The sequence below is a fragment of the Saccopteryx bilineata genome, chromosome 2 (genome assembly GCF_036850765.1).
Source record: "Saccopteryx bilineata isolate mSacBil1 chromosome 2, mSacBil1_pri_phased_curated, whole genome shotgun sequence".
Taxonomy (NCBI): Eukaryota; Metazoa; Chordata; class Mammalia; order Chiroptera; family Emballonuridae; genus Saccopteryx; species Saccopteryx bilineata.
In genome coordinates, this window is record NC_089491.1 from 33,919,922 (window position 1) to 33,941,528 (window position 21,607).

At 52.3% G+C, this 21,607-nt stretch overlaps 1 protein-coding gene across 1 annotated transcript in view; it reads right to left on the minus strand.

The window, feature by feature from the left end:
- The window catches only part of COL15A1 (collagen type XV alpha 1 chain), a 104,910-nt gene that overhangs the window by 58,900 nt on the left and 24,403 nt on the right, over positions 1 to 21,607 (minus strand). The window contains exons 3-6 of the mRNA XM_066256660.1: positions 8,863 to 9,410; positions 7,619 to 7,693; positions 6,062 to 6,136; positions 5,180 to 5,188 (exon numbers count right to left, since the gene is read on the minus strand). Of these exons, the coding sequence (XP_066112757.1) occupies positions 5,180 to 5,188; positions 6,062 to 6,136; positions 7,619 to 7,693; positions 8,863 to 9,410 (707 nt within the window). The remainder of the gene's footprint in view (positions 1 to 5,179; positions 5,189 to 6,061; positions 6,137 to 7,618; positions 7,694 to 8,862; positions 9,411 to 21,607) is intronic.

Consider the following 21,607-nt stretch of genomic DNA (forward strand, 5'->3'; position numbering starts at 1 on the left):
CAGGGGGCTGGTGGGTGAATGAAAGGGCCCCGCTGAGCAGTGTCAGACCTGTGACGTGAATGGGAAACAACTGAGACATTAAGATTTCAGGGTTAATGTGTGTCTTCAGCTATCACTTACCTAGCCTGACTAGTAACAGAAAATTATTTCCTTAACGGCAGAATCTAGTATATGAACACTGACTCTCTGGTCCATCAGAATTTAGGATTTAATGGTTCAGTGCTTACAATCAATCTTGGATCAGATCTCAGCTCTCCATTCATTAGCTTTGTTATGCTGGGTAAGTTATATAACCTCCCTGAGCCTCAGCTTCCTCCTCTGTGACATGGGGCGACTGATAACTACTTACAGGGTACAAGGTGCATGGGCATGCTCAGCACAGGGCCCTCATATGAGCCCATCAATGGGAGCTGTCATCAACACCACTAGAATTCTCAAGTTTGAGAAAGAACAACAGCTCAATAGTGATTTTCCTGGGTATTGGCTTTAAAGATGGCTGTTTTTATCTTTTTGTTTATCTGCAGTTGTAGTTTTTTTAATAATGAAAATATAATATCATATATATGTACCAAAAAAAAAAAAAGATATAGCTTATTGTCTCGTAAAATCTTCAGGGTGGAGGTGGGAGAGGGAAGGCTTCAAGGAGTTGGGCCTTGAGGAATGAACAGAGTTTCAGAAAATAAGGATGGAGGGAGGTGTTGAAGTGGAAAAGGACAGGGCACTGTCAGGATCTGACCGCCTGTGTTTGGCAAGGGTTCCTGGACGGAAGCAGGGAGAGGGGGCCAGAGCCAGGAGGTGGAGGGAGGGGGCTGCTTCTTTAGTGAGAAGTCTGGCTTTTGATCTGGGGTATCTGTGGGGTATGAAGTGGGGGAGTGGAGTGGGCAGGTGTATACTTTGGGGAGTTCACCCTAGTACCAATGAGAGCGTGGGTTTGGGGAGCTGAGGGTAGACCAGGATACCAGCAGGCTGCAGTGAAGGAGCCCAGGGAGGCAGGAACCGGGGTGGTACTGTGGGGGCAGCGGGCAGGGACCACCCCAGGAGAGGCTGCAAAGACCATTAGGACTTCCCCATTTCTCCCCAGCTGCATGGTGACCTAGCAGGGGTGTAAGGACCCTGTCACAGGCCGTTCCTCTCCACTTCCTGCCAGGCTCCTGCCAGACGGCCACTTCCCTAGGGCTCCCTGAGGGTCTCGAGAAGTCCTAGCCTGGAGCAAGGCTGCTGGTGGCTTTATAAGGGACTTGGGCTTCAAGGCGAGGCAGGTAGGGCAGGTGAGGGTGCAGGAAACGCAGGACAGCGAGGAGAGGTGGGCTGAGCTCTGTAATTCAAGGTGGCAAAGGTTATCAACCTTTATTAAAGGAAATCACTGATTCCAATCTGCCGACCAAAAACCTCTTGAGGAAAACTCCCAACAAGGCAGCCACAAGTCTGGGTTCAAGGGCAGAGCATGAGCCTGGTGAGCTGGCTCTAGGTGCTCAAGGTCAGGTGTCTTTCCCCAATAGGCAGCTGTTGGTTTTTAGGGGTTAGTGTGGATGGAAAACCAGCATGGTCTGTGACAAAACAGGAATGTGGAGTCTTAAGGCTTTTATTAAAAGTGTGGTGATATGAGCAAACACATATTTCCTGAGGCCCTACTATGTACCGGGCCCTTGTCTAATCCCTGGGGATATGGAAATGAATAAATAAGACAGGGTGGCTGTCCTTAAATAGCTGAACTATGGGGAGACCCAGACCCAGACCCAGACACAACTGTGATTGAAAGTGACACGTGGGATAGCAGAAGTGAGAGCCAAGTGCGGGGAAGGAAGTTGGCAATGGCCTCCAGCAAGGCTGTGGACTGGATCCCAGGGTAAGCGAGAATTGGCCAGGCAGAGAGGGGGGCAGGAAAGGGCCCTCTTTGCAAACAGAACCCAGCAGTGAAGGCATGGATGAGGGGTGAAAGTGTGGGGCGTGTTTGGGGAACTGGGAGAATTTAGGTGTGGCTGGAAGAGAGATCCTGGCTGTGGGTCAGAATCACCTGGAAAGCTTTCAGTAAGTACAGATTCTTGGACCTCAATCCAGACCTACTGAGTCTGATTATCCGTTATGCAGCCCGGGAAGGGACCTTTTTTTTTTAAAGACCCCCTCTCATTACCCCCCCCCCCAACACACACAACTGTGATGCACAGCCAGGGCTGAGAACTGTAGGGATATTAATTGTATTGGAGCATAAGGTAGCACTTTCCAGAAATGGGAGGGTGGGTCAGCAGAAGCTGACGGGGCAGGGGGAGAGTCGGGTAGCAGGGACTCCCACCCTAAACGGGAAGGAGGTGAGGACGGGCTGGCTCTTGCAGCCCATGACTCAGTCTGCTGGTCATGACTTGTGTCTTGCAGGGTGGCAGCTGGAAAGGGTGAGGACAGGGAAGTAACATTCATTCCAAGAGAGAAGCCAGACGGAGAGGGAGGGGAACGTCTGAGAGTGAGAGGGAAATTCCCCCGACGTGGAGGGGTGGGAAATTCCCCCGGGGAGGGCAGCCATGGAGCCTCTCCAGGAGACGGTGCAAGGGGAAGTCTCAGCTCTGGGGTGACATAACTGAGGGCGCCCTGGTTCCCCCACTCCACCCCGGGGGACCTGGCCCTGCCGCGTCCTTGCTCGACAGCCTCCGCCAAAACTCTACACTCTCCTCCACCTCCGTGTACCCTCCGGGAAACACCGGGAAAACGTCCCCTCCACCTCCGTGTACCCTCCGGAAACACCGGGAGAACGTCTCCTCCACCTCCGTGTACCCTCCGGAAACACCGGGAGAACGTCCCCTCCACCTCCGTGTACCCTCCAGGAAACACCGGGAAAACGTCCCCTCCACCTCCGTGTACCCTCCGGGAAACACCGGGAAAACGTCCCCTCCACCTCCGTGTACCCTCCGGAAACACCGGGAGAACGTCCCCTCCACCTCCGTGTACCCTCCGGGAAACACCGGGAGAACGTCCCCTCCACCTCCGTGTACCCTCCGGGAAACACCGGGAAAATGTCCCCTCCACCTCCGTGTACCCTCCGGGAACACCGGGAAAACGTCCCCTCCACCTCCGTGTACCCTCCGGGAAAGACCGGGGAAACGGGGAAACGTCTCCTCCACCTCCGTGTACCCTCCGGGAAACACCGGGAAAACGTCCCCTCCACCTCCGTGTACCCTCCGGGAACACCGGGAAAACGTCCCCTCCACCTCCGTGTACCCTCCGGGAAAGACCGGGGAAACGGGGAAACGTCTCCTCCACCTCCGTGTACCCTTCGGAAACACCGGGAAAACGTCCCCTCCACCTCCGTGTACCCTCCGGGAAACACCGGGAAAACGCCTCCTCCACCTCCGTGTACCCCCAGGAAACACCGGGAAAACGTCCCCTCCACCTCCGTGTACCCTCCGGGAAACCCCGGGAGAACGTCTCCTCCACCTCCGTGTACCCTCCGGGAAACACCGGGAAAGCGTCTCCTCCACCTCCGTGTACCCTCGGGGAAACACCGGGAAAACGTCTCCTCCACCTCCGTGTACCCTCCGGAAACACCGGGAAAACGTCCCCTCCACCTCCGTGTACCCTCCGGGAAACACCGGGGAAACGTCTCCTCCACCTCCATGTACCCTCCGGAAACACTGGGAGAACGTCCCCTCCACCTCCGTGTACCCTCCGGGAAACACTGGGAAAACGTACCCTCCACCTCCGTGTACCCTCCGGGAACACCGGGAAAACGTCTCCTCCACCTCCGTGTACCCTCCGGAAACACCGGGAAAACGTCTCTTCTACCTCCGTGTACCCTCCGGGAAACACTGGGAAAACGTGGCTGGAGGGAGGCAGCGCTCTGCGGGACCTTGCGGAGGGATTCTGCCATCTAGATGATAAATTAGCCTCGGGGCCCACAGCTCCAGGACCACCAGGCCCAGAGATGAGGTGGGAGGGGGGCTCTCCTAAGGACTGAGGGCAGCCACGAGGTTCTGGCCTGGGGAGCGGGTCCCAAGAGAAACCGGCACTCTAACACATCACCTTAATCCTCACAAGAACCTATGGCCGATAGTAACAACTACAGACAAATGTTCACGGAGAGCTGCATGTGTCAGGACCGGCCCACGAGTTTCCCAGGGGGGTCTATTCATCCGACTCCCTCACTGACCCCATGAAGTGGCCTGCTCCTTCCTAACCAAGCAGGAAACTGAGACTCTGGGAGCTGAAGTTGCTGGCTCTTGGTCCATAGCCAGTAAGTGGCAGGGTTGGACTCACACTTGGTAGGACTCCCGATCTATACCCGTTCTCTTCAAGCCACTGAGGAGAGCGGGGCTGGGGAATCTAGGAAGGAAAGTGTCTGGGCGTCCCAGAGGCCACCAAGTCCATCGGTCACTTTCCCACTGCTCCAGACACTTCGGGGATTTACTCCATACCCATTCCCGGCTGCAACGCACACCCACACCTGCCCTGCACTGCAGTGCCCTGGCCCGGGAGAGGAGGCCAGGCTAGGGTCCCAACTCCATGACCGGGTGTCCCTGGCAAAGCCACCCTGTCCTTCTGAGCATCTACCTGCCTTGCAGCGTTGTTGCAAGGATTAAATTAAGGCCTATATACAAAGGAAGAGCCACGTACTGGGTGTATAGAAATCCAGTCCTCTTCCCTCCCCTGCCATTACTCTACTTCTGTCCAAAGCTGCCCAGCTCCAGTGCCCCCTCCATCAGAAAGCCCTCCCTGACCAGCCCGCCCTTGTGATCATCTCACACCTTCAAACCCTACTGTCCCTTCCCGTCCCTCTCCCAGGGCCACCTTGGTCAATGGCATCTCTGCTGAGTCAGCCTTACTCCTAGATGTGAACTGGTATGCTGGGCGGAGGGGGGGGGGAGCATCAGGCTGAAAAGTCCAAGTGACCGCCACTCTTTGCCCTAGACACGCTGATGGAGTGGCCAAGGGCTGGTGAGCAGGACTGCACCACTGCTCAGGGCAGTCACAGCTGAGGTGGCCAGTTTGGATCCTTAGCTGCCTCCATTCACGCTGCCCAAGAACTGGCTGCAGTCCTGGGGATGGACTTCTGCAATTATCAGCCAGGCCAGCAGCTTAGAGTCAGGGCCTGAACCTTGGAGGGGACATCAGGGGCTCTGGCATAGCCCAGCTCTGCCAGGTCCCCTAGAGCCAGTTTCTTTCCCTCACTGGGCCTCAGCTTGCTCATCTGTACAAAGGGCACCTTTATATACCTTTGTACAGAAAGAGATGACCATTAAGTCCCTCTAGCATTAACCAACTATGGTCCCGTCCTTCCCCACCCCCACCTCTGTGGCCTACAATTTATAGCCTCTGCCTTATTTCCATCTCTCTGCTCTTCTGACAGAGATGACTTGACAGAGTGAGCCAGCCAGCTGTGGAGACTGCTGGGGCTTCTGTGTGTGTGACTCAGACACTGCTGGCTGTTGTCATGAATACGGGCTCTTCGGTGTCTCCACAGTCTGACTCGGTGCTACCAACATCACTCCGTGTCTGAACACAGGATACATCTCCAGGAGGGAGAAGGCCTGGGCCACTGGGAGGGTGGCTGACTATCCCATGGGGCCAAAAGTGAGCCCCTGGGAGGACTTGGCAACTTGTAGGAGTAGGGACCCTGACTTCTTTCTCATAGCCAGAGTCCTAAACAAACATTACAGCAGCCACCACTCAGCACCACATCCCTCAGGCCAGGCATGAGCCTGAGACCTGCCCCTGCACCATCTCATCTAACCCTCTCAACAGCCCTATGAGATAGGACTCCGATTACTGTTTTACAGAGGAGGAGCTAAGGCTCAGAGAGGCTACACAAGTTACCCAAGGTCACAGAGCACAATGTTGCCTCTGGACAATCTTCTCCTGGCCAGGGCACAGGGTGGCACTCAGGTAACTGGTGTCCCCATGCACTGGGGATTTTGCAAAATGCCATTTCTTGCCCTCGTCAGATAAGCTGATGATTAAAGTCACAGATCTGGGAACAGAGACGTTAGACCCGGGGCTCTGGACACTCTCCAGTAACTCTCAGTCCCCTAAAATCTGACCAAGATGGCATGGCGAGCCCCCCAAAACTCACCGGGACTTGAGTGTAGGTGTCAGCTTCTAAGATCTCAGCGACTCCTCCTGTCTCCTGCAGCCCGCTGGCCTCTCCTGACGCCTGTGTGAGGCAAAGGGTGCCAGGTGGAGGGGGAGCCATCTCCAACCGGGGAAGTCAGAGCAACGGCCTCCAGTGGAGGAACGTGTGTGTCAGGGTGAGACACTTGGAGAGGGAAATGGTGCACATGCTTGGTTCTTCCTCTGTTTCCTTCCACATTTTATTGTGAAAAAAACGACAATCAGTTCACCGTCTCTCTAACATAGCTACTTGCATTCTGTCCAGGCTCCCTTTGATCTCTGTCAAAAGGCACTCACCATCTTTGCATGACTGTCACCAGAATTTTACTGTTGGGAACAGTTACGTTGTACGGATGACTTCCCTCTGCTACCTAATCTTCACAATTAGCCACTGAATGGCAATCAAAGGACATGTGTCCTGCTTTTGCAAACCATCCCTTCCTCGTGGACTCTAGGGTTGCTTCTACTTTCCCAGTATTCACAACGGTGCAGAGAGGAAGGGACAGACACACTTGAGGTGTCTGTCCTCTCAGCATCACACCAGTGCCAGGTCTGGATGGTGGCTTCAAAGAGTGCAAACGCTCTTACACACAAACCCTGCCTCGGAAGGCTTTCCAACTACATCGGCAGCAGTTTTTATTATGTGAATGAAATTATATTATGTTTTGTTTTGGGGTTGATACCACTCAAAGAGAAACACGTTCTAGGGCCAGGCCTCACTATGTGTGCCTCTGACTTCCTGCATCAAGCTAGGGCTTCGGCCCCAAAGGCCTTTTCCTCTTCCTCTGACCAACACTGGCTTGTAGGTGGTCAGGCACTGACTCCTCCCGGCCTGATTCTAGCCCCACCTCAACCTGACCCGACCCAACTCATCCTGAGAGTCTGGGTGTGTGGACCAGTCACTGGATCTGGGTGTGTAAGTGCGGTGAGAGCAGCCTGAGGATGGAGAATGTTCCCCGTTTATCCCTTTATCTGTGGCGTGTCCCCAGGCCTGTCACACAGCAGGTGCTCAGTAAATCGTGAAGGCCGGGAAGAAGAAACAGAGGGAGGAAGGGGAAAACGACTCATCTTTGTTCCCCCGGCCTACCACCCCACTTCCAACTCAAGAAGTGATCCATTCGCCAAGTATAAACGCTAAATTTAGGTTCATTTTTTTATAGAAATTGACACCCAGGATGTCTTAGAGTTTGAGCTTCGATTTTAGAATCCTGACACCCTTTCCTAGCAGGAAGTCTGGAAACCAGGCCACTGACTGCCACAGCTGCGGAAAAACCCAACACCATAAAAGAAACACAACCCCCTCCCCCAACACACACACCAAAGAGATGTCTGGGGCTCTTAAAAATAATAAAATAAAGCCCAAAATAGGACTTGAGACAGCACTTGCCAAGATGAGAGGTTTCAGAGGCTCCATGACGTTGGGGATGAAGAACCGCTCGGGCGCCCAGCCCTCCCCTGGCAGATGGGCTGTGGGCACCGCAGGGCCCACTTGGGGGTGCGGTGGCATGAGGGGACGGGGGCTCACCGAGGACTCTTCGGCTTCGCACAGCTCCTCCGGAGTCCTGGGGTCCGGGTGGATGGTGAGCTGCTGGATGGAGCCCTGGGGAAGAAAGAGCACAGGGGTCAGAAGCCGCTGCCCGCACACCTACAGCGCAATCACCAGTGGAAACACGATTGTTTTCGTAACAGAGAATAACCAGGGACAGGACAGTGCATGAACGTGCTGCCTGTTGGCCGGGGCACAAAAACCAAGCCACTTCTTGGCCCTCTCTGCTTAGGGGGCACTCTGCTGAGCCAGTGTAATTTGAGCCCCACTAGCTAGAGAGCCTGTTGGGGATCACGGTCTTCAAAGCACAGACGACCACAGCAGCTCCCCAGGTCCCCTCGGGTCAAAAGCAGGCCCTGACACGTACATCTCCCCTCTCCAGGGCGTACTTTCCCCGGGAGCTGGAAGCTTCTCGGCCAGTAAGGCCTCTTCCCAAGAAGAGCTGTCGGCCGGCCGGCCGGCCTCCCTCCCTCCCTTCCTCCCCTCTTCCTGCCGCTGTCCGCACCTGACAACCATTCTCCACCACCTACCCAGACTGAGCGTTTCAAATTGTGAACTGGATTTTAACTTTACAATTCCCAGTCTCCCAGCGCGCTACAAAGAAACCCAAACTCGCCCCCTCCCCCCGTACCGCCTTGTATCAGTAAGCCCAAAGTCAGTACGGGTGCTGACCAGACGGATAGTCACAATAACCTAGGGGTTTTCTTTAGAATGGCTTCATCTTCTTAAAAGCCCTTTCTGACAGTAAAGTCAGTTTTCTGATTTTTTCCCCCCTCAGGGCACACGGTCCCAAAGCAGAGGGAGAAACTCGCTTGTTCAGATGTCCAGTTCAGTGCACGTCTGCAGAAATTACTGCCGCCCCATCCAAAGACGGAAATCACAGCGAGATCTCCCCAACCCTGATCTCTGTAAGGCCTGCAGGTGACCCAAGCGCTTTCACAAAGGCCATCGCGCTTGACTCGACAGCCCCATGGCGTGGGTTTTCTTCTCCTCACATCAAGTAAGAAAACAGAGAGAGGACCAGAGGACCCGGGTACTGTCTAAACTACTGAGCTACACTAAAACGCACAGCTGCAATCTAGGTTTCAGGTTCCAGGCCTGGCGTTTCCCCCACCACGTGTGCATGCTTCTCTGAGGACCGAAGTTTAAAATGAGAAGTATAGTGGTTCATGTTTGTTGCATGGTGTCCAGTGGCCTCCCCAATCCACAGGGCTTGGACTCACAGTGAATTTCTCCAGCTTCATGCCTCCCGCGTTGCCCACGAAGAGCCCTGCGTCGGGCTGGAAAGCCAAGGCCTGGGAGGACCGCCGAAAGGGGATGTGGCCGTGCTCCTCGCAGTCCACCACGAGGGTCACTTCCTCGCCCTGGACAATCACGGCAAAACGGTTCCACCTGTGGGTCATCACGGGCACGGAGAAGGCAGCAGCCTCACGGGACACATGGGAGCCGGGCTCCGTGTAGTAGAGGATGACCCGCTGGTGGCCATCTTCCACGCCCGAGAGCCGCAGGCCCAGGAAGATGACCGTCTGGTGGGCATCCATGATGGCAAAGAGCACGCCCCCTCGGTCACTGTTGGGCTTCACGGTGACACTGATGGCAAAGTCCCAAAAGAAGGTGGAAGGGATGAGGGTCCTGGCCGGGCGGCCCACGACAGCACCAGGCCCGAAGCTGTAAGCTGGGAAGCCACCATAGCCTGTGACAAAGGACACGGATGAGGGCAGCGGGACACCGATAAGCTCCGTGAGGTCCAGGTGGCCCTGGGAAGTCGATTCTGCAGGGAAGGAGAGAGAGGCCATGCTTTACACATATATTCTGCTCTGCTTGGAAACGAGAAAGGACTCTCAGAGGTCACCTGATAAAACCTCTACCTGAACGACAATGTCAGTTCAGCTGAAGCTCTCGTGACGCTCTACTCCTCTTCCCCTGCACCGCCTCCCGCCCCAGGCAGCCACTCAAGGCACATGGTGTTTAACAAGCCCATGTGTGTCTCTATACGTTCACTACATGAGGATGTATCTCTAACACACTGTGGGACCACTGTGCATGTGTCTGAACCTCACAGAAATGCTGGCAAGCTGCCTGTGTTCTCCTGGAACTTTTATTCACTAGTCAACACTGCATTTTTGAGATGTATCTTTGTTGATGCATGTGGCTCTGTGTCTTATATCCTTACAGCTGAACTCTATGGTACAAATATGCCAAGATGGATTGGTTCATCTTTCTTTTTTTTTTTTTTTTCTTTCTTCTTTTCCAAGTGAGAGGAGGGGAGATAGACTCCCGCATGCACCCATGCCAGGATCCACCTGGCAACCCCCATTTGGAGCTGATGCTCTGCCTATCTGGGGCCATGCTTGCAACTGAGCCATTTTTAGCACCTGAGACTATGGCTCCTGGGAACCATCCTCAGCACCCAGGGCTAATGTGCTTGAACCAATCGAGCCATGGCTGCAGGAGGAGAAGAGAGAGAGAGAGAGAGAGAGAGAGAGAGAAAGGGCAGGGGTAGAGAAGCAAATGGTTGCTTCTCCTGTGTGCCCTGACTGAGAAATTGAACCTGGGACATCCACATGGTGGATTGATGCTCTATCACTGAGCCAACTGGCCAGGGTGGTTTACCTTTCTGTTGATGGAAAGTGAGGTCTCCATCATATATTTTACAAACACTACTGTGATGGACTTTCTTATACATGTCTCCTCATTGTTACCTGTCCAGGTAATTCCTCCATCAGGGTTAGAATTACTAGCTGATATGGGGATATACACCCACAACTTCACTGAATACTGCTGAAGTGTTACCTGAAGCAACTCTGCCTTTTTTAACTGAGACATAATTGGCACGTAACATTGTGGATTGTTAAGGTGTGCAATGTGTTGATTTGATACATTTATATATTGTAATAGGATTTCCACCTTAGCTTTAGCTAACACCTCCACCATGTCAGGTAATTATCATTCCTTTTTTTGTGGTGAGAACATTTAAGGTGAAACTGTGCCATTTTCCATGCCCACCAACAGCATGTTCCCGCTAACATTTAGGGGAGGCAGAGAGGGGTGATTTGGGAGAGCTCTATGGGGCTTTTCAACTATAGTGATGTTTCTTCCTTATTTTCTATTCCTCAACACACTCCAATATAGTCCCTCCAGTGCCTCATGCTGTCGCGGGTCCTCCTTCTCTACCTTGATTGCTTTCCCCACTGTCACCCATCCTGTCCGACCCCACACTGCCCAGATATTTCATCAAGACTCAGCCCTGGCTTCACCTCCCTTGAAATCCTTTGTTTCACCTCTTGCATCCACACTCTCCTCCTCCTCTTCCTGAGGCTGTATTAGATGTCCCCTCATACACTGGGTCCTCTGCCTTAGCGCCAGCACACTGCACTTCACTCTTGGGTGATGTTTCTCTTGCCATTAGACCATGAAGACAAGGACCACACCATTCATCTCTGTGTTCCCAGCACCCAGCCCAGTGCTGATGAATGAATGAAGGAAGTCCAACCATCTCATTTTACAGAAGGTACAAGTGAAGTTAAAAGACAGAAGAGGTTTCCTGGCTGTGAACTCAGATCTGATTCTCAATGCAATGCTTTTTCTCTCTAGTTTGCAACATGCATTAAAACAAATTAATTTTGCCCCAGAAGGCATAAATAAAATGACTAATGAATCTGGTTAAATTGAACTACATCGAAGTTTTAAAAGCTCTAAATAGCAAAATAAAATCCCCAAACTGGACAGAAATATTTGCTACATATATTATAGACCACAAAGTAGTTACCCAGCCACACTCAGCACTTGAGTAAGCAGAAGGAGAACAACCCAAGAGAAAAATGGGTAAAGAATAAGAAATTCTTTTCACATTGCAAAAGAAATAAAAGTGGCTCTTAAAGACAGGAAAAGACAGTCACCCTCACTCAGAATGAGAGAAATACAAGTTAAGACTGCAGAGATATACCATTTTCCCTATCAGCTTGGTAAAGATCAGAATATTGGATAACACAGGGTGCTGGCAAGGGTTTGAGGAAACAGGCCATCTCATGCCATGCTGGGGGCGGGGAGTGAAATTGCTGTAACATCTGTGGGAGGCACCTTGTCAATATTTATCCAAATTACAAGTGCACACGCATTCTTTGATCCACTAATTACAACTCTCTGAATTGTTTTAACAGTTAAAGTTAACACAGGTGAACTGTAAAGCAAGCCCAAGACTGTTCATTGCAGCAGGTTTAAGATGTATCGAAATGTCCATCTTTGGGAATGGTTAAATAAATAACATGTTTTTGATTCATCTGCACAGTGAAATACAATGCAACCTTTAAAAAGGTGTGATTCCTTAGTTATTAAGTTATCCACAAGATTTACTAGGTAAAACAAATGACAAAAAAAAACACAACAGTACAGAATAAAATAATTATCATTTGGAAAGACATACATTAATACATATTAAATACAGAAATACATACAATATAATTTAAAATAGAGGTCAAAATATCTCTGGAAGGATAAAAGAGAAACTGGGAGCAGAGGAGGTCTCCAGGCACGGGTGCCTGATCAGAGAATCACTGGACACTCGTTCCTACTTTCTGACTTTTACACCATGTATACGGTGTGGAAAATACACTGCTCACAAAACTCAGGGGATATTGTATAGCTTCATATTTATTTGGAAATATCCTCTAAATTTGTGGGCAGTACAGATGCTGACATATTTGTAAAGACATTCACTCCTTCCCTCCCCTGTAGACGTTACAAACCTTTCTTCCTGCTCCCCTCACTCAGCTGTAGCCCGTCTTTGCGTGGGGAGGGGGGGGAGTGAGAAGAAACAGAAATAAAGCAAACACCCCACTGAGATTTCTTTTCTCCTCTCCACAGTTTAAAGATAAAAACAAAACAAAACTGTGAGCACCCTGCTGACAGCCCTGCTCTCTTCTTCCTTTGACCCAGGGACCAGTTTTCCTGGCAGCTCCTCTCCCTCCGTCCCACAGAGAGCAGGAGGGGAGCTCCTTCCCAGGGGACCCTCCGGCTTTGGGGAACGCGATTGCACAGGGAGTCAGCAGGCCAGAGCCTCCCGCCCAGCGATTTGTTTTCAAGTGGTGTCCAGAGGGCTCCAGGGACGGGCGGGGACTCGGAGGATCTGGGAAAAGGGCTGAATCGTTCCCACCCAGGTGCCTGCTTAAGTAGTTAGCCCAGGTTTCCACGTGGCAATTCTGGAAATTCTTAGTCCCAGATGACAGATTCTGCCTTAAAAAAAAAAAAATCACAAATCTATCCAACCTCCTTGTTTAATAGACGGGAGATGGATGGTCAGGAAAAGAGTTCCGTCACCAGGAGACGCTGCCCGGAAGGAGCAGGTGGAGCCTCTTAGCACAGATGGACAGAGGGGAGGGGTGATTCTGCCTTGGGGTGACTTGGAATCACAGGCCTCCGGAGCTGGTGCCTCTTCCCACACCCCTGCCGCCTGGGCCTCAGACATGCAAGAGAGGACAAGTATGCAGGCACCAGTTGCAAAGTCTTGTTTCCACTGGGTCAGCCACAGACGGAGCCAAGCCAGTCTAGAGGAAGCCCAAGTTAGCCCAGCCCTGCTTTCAGCAGCCCCACCTCCCTCCACGCACATTGTCTCGGCATGGTGCAGTGTGGCGGGAGCAGCCCCTGACCTGGAGTGACCTGTGCTCAGGGCTGCACCTGGGCCTGCTGGCTCACGTCCCCTTGGCCTCTGGCAGGATGGCCAATTGCTCACAGAGCCACCAGGAAGAGGAGGGGAGAGAAGACAGGGAGCCAAAGCAGTTTGGTCCGTGGGCTTGTCCTGGAATGGCTCCGTGCTGGGTGGGAAAGGAAGAGGGGTGGAGAGCGCAGCTGGTGGGAAGATATCCTATCATCCTAGAGGGGCAGACTGGAGGGGGCATGCTGATGGGGAGCTGACCACAGAACTCTGGCCTCAGGCGCCTCAGGGCCCTTCATGGGAGGGCACCACACTTCTCCCCTGATAAATAGTACCTATCTCATAGGACATAGTGTACCTTGAGTAAAATAATATTCCTGAAATGCATAGCACACAGGAAGTGCCAGGCACAGAGACGGAGGCTCTGGTAAAGGTTAGTGGGGTCAGGCTCGAGGTCACACATCCAGCAGGACCTCACAGCCTGGAGATCCATCACCTGCCATCTCCACGATGCTGGGTGCCCAGGCCAAGAGGCCCCAGAGGACGCACACAGCCATGGAGAGGCAGGGCTCTTGAGTGGAGTCCCAGCTCTGCCATTGACTCTATCTGTGCTCTTGGGCAAACTACTCCCCCTCCCTGGCCTCAGTTTCCCCACCTGTGTATCAGGGAATCAGACAAGATAGACTCTCAGAGCCGTATCCGCTCTGACTTAGTCTATGTCTCTTCACTGCCTTCCAAACACCTCCCGGGGCTAAATCTGACCTCTGTCTCCATCTCTCATTTCATTAAGGCACAGAGGTAACCTTATTACAATAAGGGTTCTTCAACATACTCTTTCAGTTCATGAATTTGAAAACATTTGTAAGGCCCCACATCGTGCCTTGTGTGGTGCTAGGCTGTGGCACTGAACCTAGGACGCAGATTCGGAGGATGCTCATGATCCAGGTGTCTCAGTCAGCAGTCACCTACCTGTTCATGCTACTCACAAGTTCCAAACCCTCGGTGGCTCCCAAGTACCTTCAGGATGAAACCGAAATGGTACTCAAGACAACCTCTGCTGCATCTCCTCATCCTCCCCCTTCCCTGTCTCTATGCAAATGCTGTTCCTTCCATTAATGACAGCCTTCCCCCTCTTCTCACAGAGGAACCTTTCCAAGGTGGCTCAGCTATACCCCAAGACCCCAGAGCCCCACCCTGCCCTACAACAGAGCCACAGGCGTAACCCCATCAGGGCTTGGCACAGAGCAGGCGCTCAGCAACGTGGCCTGAGGAAAGGGGACAGACAGCTGCCACTGGGCTTCGTTCCCTTCAGCCTTTGATTTGGGCTCCAGAGCACATCCCTGGGGCGGCCCCTCCCAAGGGCACAGGGAAAGGAATCAGGCTGCTTAGAGATGGACTGGGAAGGGGAAAATCTGAGCAGGGTACGACTTTCCTCCCAAGGGGTCCAAAGCCAGTTTCTATGGAAACTAGGACAGAATTATAGCAATAAAGAAACAAAGAGGGCAGGGTTCAGGTTTTCCTTTGCCATGGATGACAGCGACCCTGCCCAGAGGAGGTGAATAACTGCTTGAAACACCTCCTTCTTTTTCTCCTCTCAGCTATGGACTCCAGAACATCTGGCGCCTCTCCTCCCTGGTTGGGCCTCAGTTTCTTCTCCTGTGAAATGGGCTGGTTCAGCCCTTCCCTCTGTGGGGTCCTGAGGAGTACCAGGGGCTAGCCTGCACCTTGGAGCCTTGCCTCCTAAGGGACTGTAATCTGGCTTTGTAAAGCTTCATCTCACAGATGACATCTGGGACCCATGCCCAGTGCTCGCGCTTGTTAACATTTAAGGCCAGCAGCGAAACCGGGAAGGCTGAGGACGCTCCAGGATCGTGCGCGGCAGCGGCCCCTGGCGTCCATACAGAGAACTGCGCCTCCACAAAACAAGGAGGACTCCTCTGCCTGCAGCTTGGAGGGACACTACCTGCGCCTGGGGAAACTAGGAGACTGAGATCCCCACAACAGAATCAGAGTCAGAGGTCTGAATGGAGGCCGGGGGACAGGTCTGAGGGCACGCAGTGATGAGCTGTGGCCACGCCAGGACTCGAATCCTAGAACCCAGATGCCTGCCTCCCATCCTCTGTCCTTTCCCTACACTAGATGCCTGTGAAAACAAAGGTGCTCCTCCCACACTTCCCATTCCCACCTGTGGTTGTGAAGACCCACAGAACACTTCAGTCAGCTTTAACGGGGACACTGCCTGCTTCAAGCTGGCTGGTGTACTCTTCTTAATGGGGGCAGGGTCAGGAGGCCCAGAAGACCCCCCGTTGCTACGGCCCAGCACTGGAGCCAACAGGCCAAGGTATTGGGTCAAGTTGGGCTGACTTCCCTGGGAACCCCAGCCGGGGCGCTCTGTCCAGGACTTCCCTGCACTCAGTCGCTGGGGAGAGACCAGGCCCCCACCACCTCGTTCACTGCCTGCAGTAGGAGCTGGGAGCTTCAGAGGGCCCATGTGTCCCTTCTCCTTGCTCCTTCGCAGGCTGTCTTGCCTGGGAGAGGGACATTCTTGCATCTTCTCCCTTCCGTTTGGATCCCCCCTTCAGGGAGATGGCCCCTGGGACTCTGGGTGTACCACTACCAGATCTCCGGGCCTGTGTCTTCCCTCTCTCTCATGTCCCTGGAGTGGCAGGAAGAGGGAGCTCAGCAAGCCCCAGACTCAGTGCACCAAGAGCAGCTCACCGTCTGGAGAGGAGAGTCCTCCGCTGCACACCCGCTGAAGGGCCACCTGGGTTATGCCGGTACATCTCCACTGCTGGGAGCTCACTCCCGCCACAGCGACCCTGACCGCCGCGGCACAGTGCTAAGTCTTCCGAGCTCTTCCTCCTGGTGAGCTCAGCAGAACTCCCTGTAGCTCCCACCTTCCTGGCTGGGCCCAGCTCTGCCCTCTGGGACACACACAAGTCGGCCTCGACTTCCGCCTAACGGTCTCTCAGATATCGCACTGAGCAGTGGAAAGGACCGGCCTGGGGCACTCTCTGCCACCAGCTGAGTGTCTGATGGTGAGTAGTCCCTCTCTTCTCTGAGCCGCACGGGCTTCTCATCTGTAAAATGAGAGTCTTGGACTAGAGGGTCTCCAAAGGCACCTTGCCGGTTCTGTGAGTCTCCAATTTTGCACCTTCCTCATCTCCCTTTTGTTTTCCAATTTCTCTAACCACCCTCAGCTGTGGTTCCTTCAGCCCACAGCTGCAAGCCTGGAAGAAATTACTCCAACAGGGATCAGGACAAGCCCAAGGCTTCCCACTCATCTTTGGACAAGGCGGCCCGACCAGGAGCGGAGAGTGATGCGCCCAGGAAAATGTCACAGCTCTGCCCAGGAGGAAACGTCACCACACCCAGGCTGGAGTCCCCAAAGGCTCCAGGCTCTACCTGTCTCCCTCCCCAAGGAGAGTGAACCCAACAGAATACATGCTGCATGGGATCGTCTGCACCCAGTAGAGCTGCAGGAGGTTCTTAGAAAAACCCACCACCAATGCATTTCTTAGAAAAAGAACTGTTTTTCTGCCAGGGAAAAAATCCTGGATCAACTTAGAAGGGAGACCTGGGCTTGCCAACAATGAAAGCCCTCATTTTTCTGAACTACAGAAGAGCATTTTTCTACATGTAAACTTAGACCGCCTCCTTCCCTTTTCCGGTTTTCATATATAGCATAGGAATTTTCCTGCTCAATGAACTTACTGTGTGCACTCCCCTCCCTCTCTCTTTCTCTCTCTCTCACTTTCTGAGCCTCTGGCCTAAACTGAGAAAAAAGGATGGTTTTGAAGAGAGCCGGAGGTGGGCAGAGACTGGCAAGGTGTGGGCCCTGCAGCTGGCTGCCCCGCTCAGCAGCTGGAAGGAGCGGACAGCCCCAGCAGGAAGCACCCACCCAGCACCCTCTCTGGTTTCCAAAGCATCCCTTCACCTGTTCCCTCCTCCAGGAGGAAGGCAAGGCAGGAAGCATTCTATCATTTCACAGAAGAGAGAATCAAGCCCCAGAGAGGGGAAGTAACAGACTCCAGGACCCAGGGTAGGAGCCAGCACTGAAGACCTGATGGGTCTGCCCATTACAACCCACTGCCTTTCAGGCTTCCCTCGTGGCCTGGGAGGGAAGAGTTTGCACACCTCTTGGTCCCCACAGTCACTGCCCATCCCTCCATCCAAACACCCTCATGTCACTTTATTCTGCTGGGTAGTTCCCTTCCTTCTCTGATATGACCAGATATGGGCTCCTGGGCATAGACCTTACAGACTCATCTCTCAGTCCCCAGCCAAGGATGACCTATGAATGAATGACAAGAAACAAAACATCAGCAGCTTGCTGCATGACAAGCACTGTGCAGAGAGCTTTCTGCCAATCATTTCATCTTTACTAGAATTCTCTACGAGGTAGATACTCTATAATCCCCACTTTACAGATTAGAAAACTGAGGCTTGGAGAAGTTAGGCCATAATGCTAATAAGCGATTAGAGTCAGGATTCAGATTTGAATAGGTGGTATAGCATGGTGCGAAAATTCTAGCCCTGGCCACACAGTGGAGTCCCCGAGTAGCTTTTAGAAAGACAGCGGTCTGGCCCTCCCGCCTGGCCCTGTGGTCTCAGGACCTTCCGGGGCCTGGATTGGGTGAGTATGATGCCCTTTCCCAGTTCGCAGCCACAGGTAAGAGGTAACCCTTGGGCTTTGGTGACAGACAGACCTGAGTTTGAGTCCTGGGTCTGCCACTAACTGCTGTGTGACCTTAGGCAAGTCACTTCACTTCAGAGCTGTAGATTGACCTGCGTGGAGGGCTCACAGCAGTGAGAATGGACAACACGGTGAAGGCTGTGCCTAGCACAGGGCCCTGCACATCGTAAGCACTCAGGACCCAGTGTGAGTCCTAGCTAACTGGGCCAGGGCCGACACTGAGCCTGGCCTGGTCACACTCTTGACAGTTCCCTTCACAGATATCCTCCAACGCTTAGCCTTTAAAGAACTGATAATATCATTGGATAAGGAGTCCCAGCATCCAGGGAACTAAGGAGTTCAGCCTGGAAAGAGTGTGACATGATTCCCTCATTCTAAGACCCAGGTCTGCTCACCACCACCCCCTACACACACACACAAGCACATACATTAGAACCCTCGACTAGGCAGAAATTGGCTCCCGTGCACATCATACAAGCCTCAGGAAGCATGGGGTGGGTCTTGTTGTCTTGCTGCAGTGAAGGCCTTCACACCCCTCCTTTGTCCCATGCCCAAACCTCTGGAAACAGCTTGGGGACCATGTGCCCCACGTAGCATGGTTAAAGCCGGCAGGTGTAGGCGGGTGTGAGCAGCCGTGGGCATCTGGAAAGAGTTTTGGAGTCAACTGCTCTCAGTTTATGGACCTTCCTTTTCCATCTGGGGAACAAAGACTCTTTGAGTGTGGCGAAGGCCTTGAATCCTGGGGATGACATCAGCTGGAATGAGTCATCATTCCGGCAGGCAGCTCTGGGGGATTGGGCCAGGGCTCACCGAGGAAAATGCATAGAAAACAGCCCTGGAGGAGAAGCGCCTGGCAGGGCACACGAAGGGCACCAGACAGAAACATGGGTGACCTGCTAGAAAGGGCACCTGGCCACCTGTGGCTCTCCCAAACTGCCCGGCTCGGCCTGGAAGGGACAGGGAACCGACAGCTGGCAGGGCAGGCGGGGTCAGTATGGACAGATGGGTCAGCGGGTTTCCAAGTGCATTCCCCAGGGCCAGGGAGGGGGGCTGAGAGGGGGCCACCAAGGAGAGGAGGGGAGGCTTAGGTGAAGGCCTGCCCCTTGGTCCCTTAACACACATACATACACTCACATGCACAGATTCACACTGGTAAAAAACATGCTCATACAATGCTTTCGCCTATTCACAGCACACAAATACACACACACTGATACACACAGTCATGCCCACACACGGACACATATACACAGAGAAACACATACCTTCCCCACACTCATCCCACCCTCATGCACACTGACACCATCACACTCAAACCTACTCACACACATACACACTCATTCACAGGTATTTTCTCATGTGTCCACTCATTCACACTTTTTTTTTTTTTTTTTTTTTACAGAGACAGAGAGAGAGTCAGAGAGAGGGATAGATAGGGACAGGAAGACAGGAAGGGAGAGAGATGAGAAGCATCAATCATCAGTATTTTGCTGCGACTTCTTAGTTGTTCATTGATTGCTTTCTCATATGTGCCTTGACCGTGGGCCTTCAGCAGACCAGGAAACCCCTTGCTCGAGCCAGCGACCTTGGGTCCAAGCTGGTGAGCTTAGCTCACACCAGATGAGCCTGCACTCAAGCTGGCGACCTCGGGGTCTCGAACCCGGTTCTCCGCATCCCAGTCCAACGCTCTATCTACTGCGCCACCACCCGGTCAGGCCTGTTCACACACTCTTACCGATCCTCATACACATACTCACACCAAAGCAACTCAGACTTCACTTGTTGAATATACTGGGCTCCAACTAGAGCCTCACATACAGAACAAACCTGCAGCTGAAAACAGACCGACCAGCGACAGTGTGCCCATTGAAGCCCTTCCACAGAACTGATGTTGAACTTGGACCAACACAGGGGAGATATTTGCCTAGGGACCCACCGAGAGTCTGCAGCCCACTCCTTCTCCTCCAGATACCTCTTTAATGGTCTGGAGAGCTTTGACTGTACTTCCTACACTCAGGGTTTCAGTCTCTGTGATGTGGGTGCATTTTCTCTATTTTTCTCTTGTCAGTAAAACCTCAGAATATCAAATTTGGGTCATGTCTTCACAAAGTGTTGAATCTAATTAACTCATTTTCTTGGAAGCAATGCTAGAGATGGCTGATCAATAAATATGAACAGCTGGCCCATACCGGTGTTACCTGGTGCTTGGCACCGAGCCTGGCACAGGTAGGTGCCCAATGAATGTTAGTTTTGTGAATGTATGAGTGAATGATAATAATAGCTCCTGCCAGCGAGAGACAGTCTTTCCTGGCCTTCATCTTCCAAGCAGAGTGGGAAGGGCTGGAGGCCCTGCTCGTGCTGGCCACCAGCCAGCCACTGCTCTCATTTTGGTGGACCTGGGCTCATTTTCAGGGCTGGGAAAAGGATTTCCAAGCAGCAGAGTGTTGGGGAGAAAGTCTCGGGCAGCTCTGGTTTCAAATCCCAGCTCAGCATTTAAAAGCTGTGCAACTTTGCACAAGACACTTTACCCCTCTGAGCCTCCATTTCCACATCTGTTAACATAGAAATAATGCCACCTACTTCAGGAGAGAGTTTTGAAAATGATCTGAGATAGCAGACGTACAATACTGAGCAGAGGGCCTAGCCGAAGCATACCTTTAATAAATAAAGCATGGTGATTGTGGTTATTGTGATTATTATCCATAGCATAAGCCTTCTTTACTCTCCCTTGAACTATTATCTATAATTGCCATGAACGGTAGTTTTAGGCAATCTACTCTCTCTGTCTGTGAAGGTCAAATGTGGTTCTTAATGTGAAAATGCTTCTGCCAGTATAGCCTGCTCCGGGTAAAGAACAACATGGACAGAGGGCTCCAAACAAGTGTCTGGGGGCAGAGAGAACTGTTTTTCTCAAATTAGTGAAATTTGAAAAGACTGAAATGACAATAATATGGCCAACATAACTTCATAAGCAGAATTTCCTGCCTCGGCCTGGGATTGGCTATAGTAAAATGGGGCCAAGCCAGGGGAGTTGAAACCTGGAAATTGGTTTTTCCCCTCTCCATCCCCCAACTCAGAGCACGAAGCTAGAGTCAAGCCTAACCACAGCCGCTGGAAGAAACAACTAAACAATTGTAACAATGGCCCATGATGACTATCATGGGTTGAATGATGGCCTTCCAAAAAATATGGCCATGTCGTAATTCTTAGAACCTGCTAAGGTGACCTCATTTGGAAGAGTCTTTTGCAGATATGACTAAATTAAGGATCTTGAGGTAAAGAGATCATCCCGGATTATCCAGGTGGGTAATCTAATGACAAGTGTCCTTATAATAAACACACACATTGTGACAGAGACTGGAGTGATGCAGCCACTAGTCGAGGAATGCTGACAGCCCCCAGGATCTGGAAGAGACAAAGAAGGATCCCCACCCCCCTCCAGCCTCTGGGACTTTACAAGAATAAATTTCTATTGTTTTAAGCCACTGGTTTAAGGTAATTTGTGATAGCAGCCAATAATCTAATGAATTCACTGAATGGTTGCTGTTTGCCAAGTATGATCTAGCATGGGTCATTTAATACTCACAATAACTCAGTGAGGAAGGTGCTGTTATTTCCAGTT